Here is a 14,223-nt window from a genome sequence, read left to right as displayed (position 1 = left end):
ATATAAACCAATGTAATGCTGGAGATAAGCAGGAGAATTGATGTGGGTGAAGTATTTGGGGTTTTTTTCCAGAAACAGGGATGAGCCAACTTTTTGATTCAAAGAAAAAAAGCAGGTTTGAGAAATGTTAAGATGGTCTAAGAGGAAATGTGGAGCATTAAACATAATAACCAAGCACTGTTGGAAAATATAGAAAAGGGCAAGGGTCACTGGATTGGAGGCTGAGGGCAGGAAGGATAGCGTTGAGTCAGAAAAAGGTGACAGTCAGGAGAGCGGACAACCAGAGAGATGAGTCGAGGAAGGGGGAGCTGTAGAGAATGGGTGAACGATACCACAACATCGTAGCATGACACGTAGCAGAGAGGAAGATATCTGGGTGTGTCCAGCTTCAGGACTAGGGAGAGGGAGGAGCACAATGTGGGTCTGACCACACTGACGTCTCCTTTGCAGGAGCTGCCCGAGAAATGGAACAACATAAAAAAGATGGCCATCACTGTGAGGCAGCAGGTGGCCCCACTGCAGGCCAATGAAGTGACCCTCCTCCGCCAGCGGTGCACAGCCTTCGATGTCGAACAGCAGCAGTTCTGGGAGCAGTTCCACAGAGAAGCTCCCTTCAGGTATGGACCCAACTGCCTCCTTTCCTTTAACCATGGCAACCTTTGAGACACTGATGATCTGTCTGTTGAGTTTGCGTGTTCTTTTAGCAGATGAAGACTACTTAGCAGTTTCTCTCCCATTTAGATCCAGTGGTTAAAACAATGGTGCTAATGTGGGCAGAGTCCTATCATGGCCTGTATGAGATGACCAAAGGTTGTATAAGCACCTTTTCTTAAAAAAAAGTCTAGAAGCTTTTGTGTCTCCACGTCTATAAAGGGACTGCATGTGGTAAAATTACTAGGTTTTTACTAAACTGTGAGTATTCTAAGTTCTCACAGACTCTGTTCTTTTGGTTTAAAAAAGTGGCTGGTAGAATTTTAAAATAATTTTGGAAGGCATTTTGGTAGCCTAAAGGAAGGACTCAGGGTGAAGGATTTACTTCAGGGTGTTCTTTCTCTGCTTGGGAATGCTCAGACACCTCCCTACTTGTTATTAGGAGTCTTTACATAAACAAAACAACTATAGGATGGGCAATACTTTCACATGTGCACCCACACGTGGTTCCTTTCTCAGAGGCTTCCTGCCTTGGTGGAGAAGTCTACCCAGGGTCTGCTCCTGGTCCACTGCTCAGCATTAGGGGCTCCAACCAGGACAACAAGCTGGTTCTGAGTGGTCCTGTGTCTGCTAAAGTGCCGGCTGAAATGGGCACTCTCCCCTCACTCCAGCTCCAGGGTTGGCTTTCTGTTTCTCTAGCTGAGCTTCTTGCTGGCTCTCCTCTACAGTTTTGAGTAGACAAGCTTGGAAGTCTCCAACTGGAAAATGCCTTAGGTAAGAAGTGAGGAACCTTATCATTTTCAAGGGTTACTTACCCACAGAAATATTACATTGAAAGATACATATTAAAGTAACAAACAAAATTATTTTAAAAAATCACAACTTTATTGGAAGGAAATATAGCATAATGATTAAGCACATGGACTCTGGACTCAGGCTTCCTGGTGTCTAATCACAGGTCCACTACTTACTGCCTGGTCAGGGGAGCTGCGATTCAGCTCCCTCACCTGTAAAATGGGGTTAATAATAGTATCCAGCTCACAGGGTTGTTGTTAGGATTAAAGTAATAACCTTGGCAAGTGTTTAGCATAGTAGCTGGCACTAGGGTGACAAACCATTCTGGTTTTCCTGGGACTGTTCTGGTTTTAGCATTGAAAGTCACACATCTAAGAGAGCCCCTCTGTTTTGGGCAAACTGGGACTGTTGGTCGCCCAACCTGGCACACAATAAGGGCCTACCTATTCTTAGTCATTCATCAAACATTTATTAAGCAGCTATTACCTCCCAAGCATTATACTTGGGGCTAGAGAGAACAAGAAGAGCATGTTAAGGGGCAGGGAAGGACAGATGTGTCAAGTTATGTATACAGCCTATGACTCTAAAGCAGTGTGCTGCCATGTTGGCTGCTTATTAGAATCACCTGGGGAGCTTTTAAAATTTCCAATATCCAGTCTGTCCTTCAGACCAACTAAATCAGACTCTCTGGGCTGAGAACTGGGCATCAGTATTTTGTAAATCTCCCCAAGTGATTCCAATGTGCAGCCAGGTTTGAGACTGCTGCCCTAAGGGGAAGTAACTGGTTCCCTCTTAAACAGGGCATATAACGCCAAACGAGTCTGTGTCCCTTTGGAATAATTGCCTTAGGAGCTATCCCCTTGTTCCAAAGAAACATCTATCACTCACAACATTTGTGGAACTTCTTTTGGGACTATTCTTTCAGAGTCAGAGGCACATTCTTTTGACTCTCCTTTGAGTGTACAATTTAATGTTTGAAATTCAACACTGATCATGCAGAGCCAAAGCTGGTGAGGGAGATGGGTGTTCAAGCTGGATAATACTACTTAGTGTTAACAACAACCAGACCAATGGCAACAGCCATAAAATAGTGACACTAATATCTTTACATCAACTGTCTCTTTAAAAAATTTCAAAAAAGGAATTCCAAAGATGTTTGGCAAAATATCTCCCCAAACAGACTTCTGAGACTGCTTGAAAGGAAACAACATTCATTTGCTGGTGTGTTTTTGTGTGCCTGTTGGAAATCTGGTATCCTTCCCTCAGAGTTACATTGTGTATGTGTATTGATCAGCTGTTGTTGTTTTTAAATTTATAGCTGCATTTTTCTTTCTTAGCACTTGTATCTGCTGGCTGTGAGAATATTGCTACCCTTAGCTGGGTTTTCGAAACTCACATCTGTTAATTTAACATGCAGATGAATCTTTGCAAGAAAGTACTTTGAAAAGAACTGCTCACAGAAGTGTGGTAAACCAAACGTTTCTGCAATTTCCACATATTTCTCTTCTTGTCAAGAAACCCATCAGGGCTAAAGCATAATTGTGGATTTATTGCTGAAAGGAATCTTAGTGGGCATCAACTCATGTGTTTTGTTTCTTAGTTTTGTGTGTGTGAATGTGTGTTTAAAATTTTTAGGTACTGTGTGCGGTAAATGAGTTTAATTCTGGTTCCTTCACTTTTAGATCATATACGAATTTCTAAAATGCAGACCCGGGTACCTTCCTCTGTGAATGCAAATTTCTGTTCCTGATTAGATTGCAAGTTAAGTTCACGTTGTTCTTATCTTTGAGGAGGAAAAAGAAAGTGAGGGTCTCGTTAGGCCCTTGCAGTCTGACAGGTGCTGGGTGAAGTCAGGGTGTTTGGGTTGAAATTCTTTCTTCACGTTCAAATCAAGTTGTACTTCCTCCTTTAGTTCTTAACTCTAGCTGTATCAGCATATTCCTAGCTCAGCTTTCACACTTCATGGTAATTGGCTAAATCATCATACTCAGATTTAAGGATTTTTCACAACTCTTAAAATTGGAGACTAATTCTCCCCCTTGAATGAAAGGCAGGCTCCATGCTTGTAGCAGAATTCTCTTGTTCAGTCTTCCTGACCTTAAGGAATGATGCTGTGACATACAATCTTCTTAGCCACATCAAGACCAAGGTAATTCAGGGGTTTCTTAGCCAAAACAATTGATTCCTATGAGCTCCAGGTCCATGGAGACCATTAATATTTTCAGCTGGTGGGCAACCAGATTCTATGAACAGTTGGGAGAGCCTTCTTTTTTTTTCTTTTTTTTTTTTTTGTGAGAAAGATCAGCCCTGAGCTAACATCCATGCTAATCCTCTTTTTGCTGAGGAAGACCAGCTCTGAGCTAACATCTATTGCCAATCCTCCTCCTTTCCCCACCCCCCCAAAGCCCCAGTAGATAGTTGTATGTCATAGTTGCACATCCTTCTAGTTGCTGTATGTGACGCGGCCTCAGCATGGCCGGAGAAGCGGTACGTCAATGCGCACCCGGGATCCAGGCCCGGGCCGCCAGTAGCGGAGCGCGCGCACTTAACCGCTAAGCCACAGGGCTGGCCCAGGAGAGCCTTCTTGAATACACCCTCCCATTGGGTGCTGTCCTGCATGGCAACCAGAAAAAGCAAGGCTTTCCACACAGCCCAATACAGCAGACATGAGGGAAAAAAGGGCCTCTGTCTTGCTTTCACAGTACCTGTTTTCTCTTCAATAGCTGGAGAAAAGAGCAATATCAGTCATTAAATCTCCCAGGGACGTGTAGATAACCTAAGACATATAATTAGTTCAGCTTGAGCCTGTTCTTCTAGTTAATGTGACTCATTCACATGATTCAGGCTTTCATAGAGCAGAAAAAGTTGTAGAGTTAGCAAAAAATGATGTAAGTGCTAGGATTTTAAGGTAATTCACATACCCTGATTTCAAGTACTTAAAGCCTCAGGGGCAATTTCAAAAATGACTAATAAGACATGTACATTGGGTGCCAACTTTAACCCGCATTGGGGAGGCAGTTCACACACCCCGTGTAGAGGATGATGCTTGAGCCAATGGGCAAATGAGAATTAGCCATTTGGAAAAAAGAGGAATGGGAAGCAAGGCTATTCCAGGCAAAGGAAGCAGACCGTACAAAGACACAGAAGGGTGAAAATGTAAGAAACAGCTGGAGAACTGCATGTGTGTATGGCTGGGTGCAGGAAGTGGAAGATGAGAATGGACAGGTCCATGTGAACAGGTTTTGACTGCGATCAACCAGTGAGGAGTCTAAGCACGAGAACAACATAATGTAAATACCACTGTCTCGTGGCTGTGGAGAACAGAATGGAGTGAGACAGACTCGAGGCCAGGTGCTCCATGGGAGAGTGATTTCAACAGCCCAGTGAGAAGCAATAGGCCTGAAGTGAAGCAGTGGCAGTGAGAATGGAGAGAGGAGAATGGATTTGAGAGAGATTTAGGAGGGAGAATCAGCAGGATTGATTGAATATGGGAGATGGGGAGAGAGGAGAGTCTAACACAATTCTCCATCTTTTTTGGACATTTTGGACAAATAGATGGAAGGTGGTGCTAGTCGTTGTTCACTGAGAGGGGGACCACAGAATGGGAAGAACTGAAAGATCACAAGTTCAAGTTGGAAGTGTTGAGTTTTATGATACTTGTGGGGTATCAAGTGCAGGTGTGTCATCACTCATTGTGTATACAGGTATGACACTGAGGTTAACGTTTACCAATGACTAGCTTCCTGAGAATCAATTTAAGTCACTTATTCCTCTCTCTCTTTCTCTGCTTACATCTGGGTCAGGCCTGAATCAATCATTTGTCCAAGATCACATGTGTGAGCAACATATTTTCATTTCTCTTAATTAGAGTTTTATTCATCCAGACTTTCCAGGCATTTCTCTTCTAGATTAAAATACTTTTGCATTATTATTTCAATTTCAAAGACTAACTACACCATTTTCCCTCTTATTACTTCCTTGTTCTTAAACTATATTGTTCCCCCAGGTTTTGGAGAGCTGCTTCAAGTTTATTAGGCCCATTCATCAGGTCTACGAATATCTTGACAATTTGCACTAGAGTTTTGAAATGGAAAGAGAGTTACTTGCCCTCATATCTAGAGGTTCCTTTTACTCCTAAGGCCAAATTAACTTTTATATATGCTCAGCTACAGGAGATGACTGTCCACAAATTTAAACTATAAACAAAAATTATGCCACAGGGTAGATGAAGTTTGGAATAGATTTGACAAATGATTGCCTCTAACAAATATTTGAGGAACCAATATTGATTTAAGGGTGTTTATACATGCTGAGAAAAGAATGATTAGAAAGGTCATTTATTATCTTCTGTGTACACCCCTAACCACTCTAATAGCTCAGATCTTACCTAAGAAGTCATTCCTGAATTATATCCCATTAATAAATTAAACAGAATGCAGGCTTTTAGAATTTGTCTCATAGATCTTGCACTAACACCAAAAGGCTGAGTTCACTTTACAAGGTCACTCTAGTCAAGATAAAAGTAGAACCTACACACTCCAACAGTTAGTCTTTGGAAATGAAGAGTAAGCAGAAGGACCATTCGTGCTTGACCATCCTTCCTGCTAGACCACTTGCCATGAGGATGTTACATTTCTTTCCTTCTGGTTCTTTTCCCATTGCTCTCATAGGGGAGAAACGTTCTTGCCTATATAGACAAAGGGCCTTCTTCAACTCTGAGAATTCTAACCTCACCTTCTGTTCTGAAACACTTGGGAGCTGGAGAACAGTGAAGACGTGCAATGATGTTCAGCCTCATTCTCTTAAGACGCAAAAACACAACCAGAGCACATGAGCCAAAAACTATTTAGATGGAACAAGTGGGAATCAAACATAGCAAGCATCAAAGTTAATCTGACACTGATTTAACAGTATGCATAACTGTTATTGTGTTGCATGGTAATTAGACTTAAGTGGTGAGCAGTTCAGGTAAATGACTTTAATTAGGATTACTTTCCATCCGTCATGTCAAATATTTCCAAAGACAACTGAGAGAAGAGTCATTAAAGAAAAGAGGTTTCTATGTCATCGTCTTCCTTTTTCCCTCTCCTCCATACACAACCAACCAACCAACACGCACACACACGTACACTAGGTTGAAAGAAATGACCAGTTCTCTAGTCACTCATTTCCTCTCAACTTTCCGCTTGATGCTGAACCCTGTGATGCCCTGTTCTGATTTTAGAGGAACGTAGTATTCACCCTTAAGTCATGGTATCCCCAATGTCTAGCCCTCCAAGCACACAGAAACAAGAAAACGTGAGATTGGTGATTGGGAGAAAGGATAAAGGGAGGTTAGGGGAGGAAAATGAGATGCTCCTTGAACACATGGGTTCTGAGTGCTCCTGACCAAAGTAATGTTATCTGCCCATGTGGCTTCCTTTGGGCGTAGAGTTCTTACGTTGGAGGACGGGCTCTGCCAGGAATGGAAGTCTGGAGGGGTGGCAGCATAAAGTAGGTAAACACTGGTGAGGATCAGGAGCAGTGGATGCATGCCAAAAGCACTGGAGAGAAGAGGACGAGGAAACATGAACTAAAACTGTAAAGCTAGACATAGTGCTTATAGAAGTCAAGTGCAGAACTACAGGTTGTCCCAGGATACAGGAGGAGACCAGAGACAGCTTGGAGGAGGGACTTAAGAAGATGGAGAGCCTGGATTGAGGCACATAGTGAAGGAAAGCCACAGCCACAGTATAGGACCTTGGTGAGAGCTTTGTGCTCGGTCTTCAAGGCCCCTATCAGTGGTTCTCAAACTTGGAGGTGCTGTTGCCTGAAGGTGATGCAGGCCATCAGTGTGAGCCTCACCACAGACAAAGACACCAACCTGTCACACTGGAACCACTTGGGGAGTATGAAAAATGCTATTGCCTGGGTCCCACCTCTCAAAGATACTGATTTAATTGGACTGGGGAGTATCCTGGGCATGGAGATCTTTTAAAGCTTCCAGGAGATTCTAATAGGCAGCCAAGATTGAGAGCCATTGCCCTAGAGGAAGCGATGCCAGATTGGGTCAGAGTTGGACTTCTAAGTGCCAGCTCTCTTACTTAAAGACCACCTACCACTAGTAGCTCCTGGCAGGAGCTTTGGCTTCACAGCATCCACAGTAACATGACAATACTCTTTTGTGTCAAGTGGTCTGGAAGCCAACAAGTGGAAGCAGAATCTAAAGGGGGCTTGAACAAAGGGGTGTTCCCCTGTACAGCCCTCTGGATGGGGAAGTTGGAGGAGCTGGAAGATGAGAGGAGTATTTTTACCTTCTCAGATGTGAAGAAAAGATCAAACCATGATGTTCTTCTTGAACCGCCCTTCCTTCAACTGCTTATGCTCACCCTACTCCAACCTACACTGAGTGTCTTTTCTTTCCAGGCTTTGGTGAAATTCACTGCTCTTTGCTAAATTACTAAGCATTTAAAGATTTGAGCTGCTGTTACTTTGGTGATTCTAGGAAACAGGCCCCTGTGTGCTATACTTACAAGAGAACACATTGTGTTTTGTAGGTTTGATAGCACTGACCCTCATCAAATGCTGGATGCCAGACACATTGAGATCCAGCAAATGGAATCCACCATGGCCTCCATTTCTGAGTCCGCTGGCTTGTTTGAAGTCAACGTTCCTGACTACAAGCAGCTGAAGCAGTGCAGGAAGGAGGTCTGCCAGCTGAAGGAGCTCTGGGACACAATTGGGATGGTGACCTCCAGTATCCATGCCTGGGAGACCACCACATGGAGGGATATCAATGTGGAGGCCATGGACTTGGAATGCAAACGGTTTGCCAGGCACATCCGGAACCTTGACAAGGAGGTCAGGGCTTGGGATGCATTCACAGGCCTGGAAAGCACCGTGTTGAACACTCTAACCTCCCTGAGGGCAGTGGCTGAGCTGCAGAATCCAGCCATCCGGGAGCGGCACTGGAGGCAGCTGATGCAGGCCACAGGTGTGAGCTTCACCATGGACAAGGGCACCACCCTGGCACAACTCCTGCAGCTCCAGCTGCACAACTTTGAGGATGAGGTCCGGGACATTGTGGATAAAGCTGTGAAAGAGATGGGTATGGAGAAGATCTTAAAGGAGCTGCAGACTACCTGGGCCAGCATGGAGTTCCAGTATGAGCCCCACCAGCGGACCAACATCCCCCTGCTGCGGTCAGACGAGGACCTCATCGAGGTTCTGGAGGATAACCAAGTTCAGCTCCAGAACCTGATGATGTCCAAGTACATTGCTTTCTTCCTGGAGGAAGTGTCGGGCTGGCAGAAGAAGCTGTCCACAGCTGATGCCGTCATCTCTGTCTGGTTTGATGTGCAGCGCACGTGGTCTCACCTAGAAAGTATATTCATTGGATCTGAAGATATCCGGGCTCAGCTGCCCCAGGTACCTGCTAAAGAAATCAGCTCTGTTTCCTTATCCGAGTCAAAGGAAGAGCACCCAGTTCCTGCATCCTCTAGACCTTTCCCTTCTCTCCCTGCCTGCCTTGGCTTCACTCAAGGGCACCTCCAACAAACATTGACCTTACAAGCCACCAAAAGTCAGGCAGAGGAAAAGAGAGAAGGTGAAATGCACACCAATTAGTTTGTCCCTAGATAGGTAAGAAAAGGAAAGGAGAACCTGGTTTTAAAAAAATGTGTACACGAGCAAGGAGATCAAAAATATTAGCTAGTGAAGTCGGAGATGAGCTGCTCATGGGTTGCTCCACAGATAATTACAATGCAGGTATCGATTGGAAGTGAGAATTGTTTCCAGGCAAATGCAAGTTCCTTCTCAGCAGCAAGCCATTCTGTACACCTCTGGCCTGTGACAGCATTCTAAATACCAGTCTTAGCTAAATACTGAACAGTGAATTTCTCTAAAATAAGCTTTCTTCTCCTTACTACCTTTCCTGTGGTTGATTGCCCCTTCTAATTTGTCCTAATTAATGTGCCATTAACTTACCCCTCTCTCAGCGGACTCTAATTCATTAAAAAAAATTTTTTTTGCAGACTTCCTCTGCATTCCTTCAGCACAGCAAGTTCTTTGCTTACAAATCAGTTTGATTCCAAAATATCATGTCGCCCAGACCTTATTTAAAAGTTAAGGCACATTCCATCAGAACATTATATTTTTCCAGCTCATCCCACAAAAGCATATTTAACGTAATAATGCAAATTAAAGGTTGTACATTTGCAATGAAAAATAACAGAAAACAATTCTGTTACAGCTGTTGTAATTAAGCCCGATTGAATAAGCCAGATTTTATTTATCTTTAACGTTAGGGATTGAAGAAGAGCAGGTTCAATGAGGAGCAAGGACTTAGGTGGAGACTTTTGTAAAGACTTTAAAGGAGACATTCGAGAATTTTCAGTTAAACGTAATAAAGAATTGATATGATTAACGCCCCAAAAGTGCCACAGGTTTGTGTATAAACATAAATACCTTTATTTTCTTTGTATTAACAATATGATAGAGACAATTCTGAAATATAATAAAATCAGTAATAATCTTACACCCCAACTAGTCGCTATCTTCATTCATTATGAATATTTCCCAGCTTTTGTTTATATATATACATATTTTTACATAATTGCTCTCAGTGCAATTACAATTTTCTGTTTACCTCTTTTCGTTTGAACATTTATGCCAGATATTTCCGATACTTTTTCATTTTTAATTGGAGCAAGATATCTCAATGAGGAATCATAATTTGCTTTACCCTGCCCTCTTGTTTTTAAATTTCATTGGGAGAGGTGCATGGATTACAGAGATCTCAAGCAGACTGGGGCTGGTGGCCGCCTGCGGCTGCGGGACCTTGGGCAAGTTACTTAACCTCTCAGTGCCTCGGTTTCCTCATATGTAAACTGGGACTGACACTAGTACCTACTTCAGGGAGTTAAAACAGTGCACATAGCACATACCATTATGATTGTTGTTATGTAATAATAATACCACAAGCTCTTACCAGGTGCCAGGTGTTGGGCTAAAGGCCTATATTATTGTCTCAATCATTTCGACAACACTGTGAGGGTGTGTGTGTTTGGGAGAAATGATAGTATCTAATTAATTTTGACATCATAGTAGTAACTTTGCTGAAGAAAAACTTAGTTTGGTTATGTAAACTTTTGCAGGGCCCAGAAAGAACATTGGATCCACTATCTACCTGACCTAGGAATTATATGTTTTACGCCAGTAGTTCTCAAAGTGTGGTCTGGTGACCCCTGGGGGGATCCCTGAGACCTTTTCAGGGGATCCTTAAGGTCCAAACTATCTTAATAATAACATTAAATGTTATTTGCCTTTTTTACTCTCGTTCTTCCATGAGCATGCAGCGGAGTTTTCTGGAGGCTATGTGACATGTGATATCACAACAGATTGGATGCAGAAGCAGAGAAGAGAATATGATCTTCTAAGGCAGACGTTAAAGAGATTTGAAAAAAAAATGGGAAACAATGCCACTGTTTTCTCTAAGTTACTTTGTTTTGGAAAATACAATTATTTTAGATAAAAACATGTTATGTTAATATAATGGGCTTATTATTCTTACTTATTAAATAAATTAGTATTTTTTTAAATATCTCAACTTTATCTTCCGAACAGGAGATATATTGGTAGATATAATATTACCTACATAAACAAAAGCTCTTTGAACTCTTCAGTAATTTTTAAAAACATAAAGTGATTTTAAGACCAACATGTTTGAGAACCACTATTTCAAGCTAAAGGTATTTCCTTCTTCAAGACTAATCTCTGTTTTAGATAGCCTAGGAGCAGGTTTTTGCTTCTGACTTGCTACATGAGAGGAGCTTCTTGGAATTGAGGGGAGTGATAGTTAATTCTTCCCTACATTTTTATTTGCAGGATTCTAAAAGATTTGAAGGCATTGACATTGACTTTAAAGAGCTAGCTTATGACGTTCAGAAAACCCCAAATGTAGTGGAAGCCACCAACAAACCAGGTCTTTATGAAAAGCTGGAAGATATTCAGAGCAGGTGATGGTCTGCTTGCTGAGACTTTTGAAACAGAGGACGCCCTATTTTCTTTTCCTCCTCTGTCTCTGAGATCCTTACTTTATTTAACTACCTGAGTGAGTGAGTGTGTCTATGTGTGTGCCTTGATTTGCTTGTGTGTTTGGGTAATATGGGGTATTATTAGAGGTGTTTATTCTGATGGAAATATATCAGTGTATATGTTTGCAATACTCATAAGTGTTCTGTGCCCTGATTTCTGCACATATTCCATTTATTGCATAAGTTTGCATTTAGGTAGTGTCTAAGTACCTATGAGTCTAGGCAAACTTAACTAGGAAATTCTGTGTCTGTGCCCTCAGATTGTACCTGTGTGAGAAGGCCTTGGCGGAGTACCTGGACACCAAAAGGCTTGCCTTCCCTAGGTTTTACTTTCTCTCCTCTTCTGATCTGTTAGACATCCTTTCCAATGGCACAGCTCCACAACAGGTAAGCTGAGGGAGTGCTTGTAGAAACATCTAGAAGGACGGAGGAGCTCCTACCAGGAGAGTTTCAGGTTCCCTATTATACCTGCTCTCTCTGGCAGTGTTCGTATTTCAGTCCTATGTTGCCACCAGCATCAACCCAAACCTCAGACCTTCATTCCCACGATTACTGCTTCTCAGGATGCCCTCCAGCCCATCGGTGGCTACTATTCCCTAAAGTAGAATTGAAGAAGCTTTGAGGATGGCAAAGGTGGAAGGGAAGCCTTCACAGAGAATGCCTTTGATCTGATTCTGTAGAGAGATCCAGTAAATAGGAGTCAACAGTTATAGCTAAAATTTCTATAGGGAGATATGATGAAAGTTGTATTAACTGGAGATTGGGATGGCTTAGTGGAAAGAGTATATATGAGGAGACCAAAATTTTGGTTTCTAACCCCTAGTTCTAGCCACTTATTAGCCAGATAGTTTGGGCATATCACTTCTTTGCGATAAACTTTCCTCATCTGTAAAATAGAAGAAGCCTGCTGTGTTACAAGACTTTTAAATATTAAAGTAACTAATTTGAAGCACTGTTGGTATTTGGAGCTATAGTCAGTGGTTCTCAAATTTGACAGTGTGTCAGAATCACCTAGAAGCCTTGTTAAAATACAGACTCCTAGGCCCCACGCCCAGAGTTTTTGATTCCGTAGGTATGGGTGGTGCTGGAGAATTTGCGTTTCTAAGGATTCTCCAAGTGATGCTGCTGGTCTGGGGACCACACTTTGAGAACCACTGCTCTAGGACATAGAGTCTGAGTCTCAAAATGACTGACATGATGGAGGGATGATGTCTCTGCTGTATGCTCCTGTAGCTTTCCTCCCTTGTCACCCTAAGAAGAGTTGGAGATTTGTTTGTAGTTCTCTTATTTTCCTTTAGACTGAGGATACGTAGTCGAAATACTGTCTTCGGAAGTTACTTGGATGAGTTCTCTTCCTCCTCAGTGTGATTTTGTTATTCATTCAAAGTCTAGTTGGGTTCATTTATTTCTCTCTGCTTTCAGTTTTAGGATTTTCTCCATCCTTGTTGATTTGATTGTTTGAATATGTAGAATTCTAAAAGTCAAACTATGCAAAAAGATATGCCAGCAGTGTCCCTCCTTCCCTAGTCCTTCCATGTCATCACCAGTTCCATTGGTTTTTGGTTTATCTTTCTTATGTTTATCTTTGCAAAAATAAGCAGAGGTACATTTACGTTTGCACGTATACATTTTTTTATTTCCCCTTCTTTCTTACACAAAAAGTAGCATGCTTTTTTTAACTTAGTTATATATCCTGGAAATTGCTCCGTATTAATTCAAAGAAATCTTCCTCATTATTTTTACATCTGCATCATGCTCCATGGACTAATATATCGTAGTTTGGTCATAGATTGTTTATAATATTTTGTAATTACAAATAATGTGGCATTGAATAACTTTAGACTTTGTATTATTGAAGGTCTATCCTCCATGTAAGTTCCTAGAAGTGAGATTGCTGGGTCAAAGGGTAATTGACACAGGACACACGCAAGACAAAGTGGTCTTGTTAGGTATTGTCTTATTTCCCTCCCTAGGAATTGTATCCTTTTGCATCACCACCAGCAATGGGTAAGAGCTTCTTCAACAGAGCCAAAAGATGGCACCCATGCATAAGTTTTCTACCTTTGTTGTTAACTTTCTAAATTATTGAAATTATGTTTTTGGTTTGGTAAAAAGTAAGTACTAAAGAGAAATTATCCTTGATAGTTATACCCTTTTTGTTCCTATAGATTGAAATATTTCCAAAGTAGCCCAGGCATGGTGGAGTTGAAATATTTATCACATTAGCCTTCTGTTTTGTAACTATATGTTCACTAATTCTATGTACGGGAGAGGTCAAAGATCATTGCCAGATCTTTTATACCTTTATACATGATATACTCATTCTTAAATATTTTTTTTTTATTTCTCACTTGGTTTGAGTAAATCTTTAAGTAATTTCCCCCACTCCCTGCCCCCCGAGATGAAGTGTGATAGAATAATTCCCAATTCCTTCTATATTTGTGACTCTCTTTAGTTTTCACATGTGAGTGATTGAATGGTTGGGTTTGGAATTCATGAGTCACAGCAATTTCCCCTCAAATCCCTGGAGATATAGTTCTGCTGTTTCTTGTTACAGAGAAGTTGTCTGAGGTCTGCTTTTTTTTTTTTTTCCTACCTAATTTATTTCTACCTGGATCTCTAAAGAGATCAAAATTTAAATTAAATTTTAATTTTAGAAAATTTGTATATGCTTAGATACTTGCTTTATTTTGTTAGTTTTTCC

At 41.6% G+C, this 14,223-nt stretch overlaps 1 protein-coding gene across 1 annotated transcript in view; it reads left to right on the top strand.

Annotated features, from left to right (window-relative positions):
* The window catches only part of DNAH9 (dynein axonemal heavy chain 9), a 309,121-nt gene that overhangs the window by 66,519 nt on the left and 228,379 nt on the right, over positions 1-14,223 (top strand). The window contains exons 19-22 of the mRNA XM_004433052.3: positions 451-617; positions 7,983-8,853; positions 11,311-11,441; positions 11,780-11,906. Coding sequence (XP_004433109.2) covers positions 451-617; positions 7,983-8,853; positions 11,311-11,441; positions 11,780-11,906 — 1,296 coding nt within the window. The remainder of the gene's footprint in view (positions 1-450; positions 618-7,982; positions 8,854-11,310; positions 11,442-11,779; positions 11,907-14,223) is intronic.

Source organism: Ceratotherium simum, chromosome 16, assembly GCF_057802395.1.
Source record: "Ceratotherium simum simum isolate JZ-2026a chromosome 16, ASM5780239v1, whole genome shotgun sequence".
In the NCBI taxonomy this organism is placed as follows: Eukaryota; Metazoa; Chordata; class Mammalia; order Perissodactyla; family Rhinocerotidae; genus Ceratotherium; species Ceratotherium simum.
This window is presented reverse-complemented; position numbering and strand designations above follow the sequence as displayed.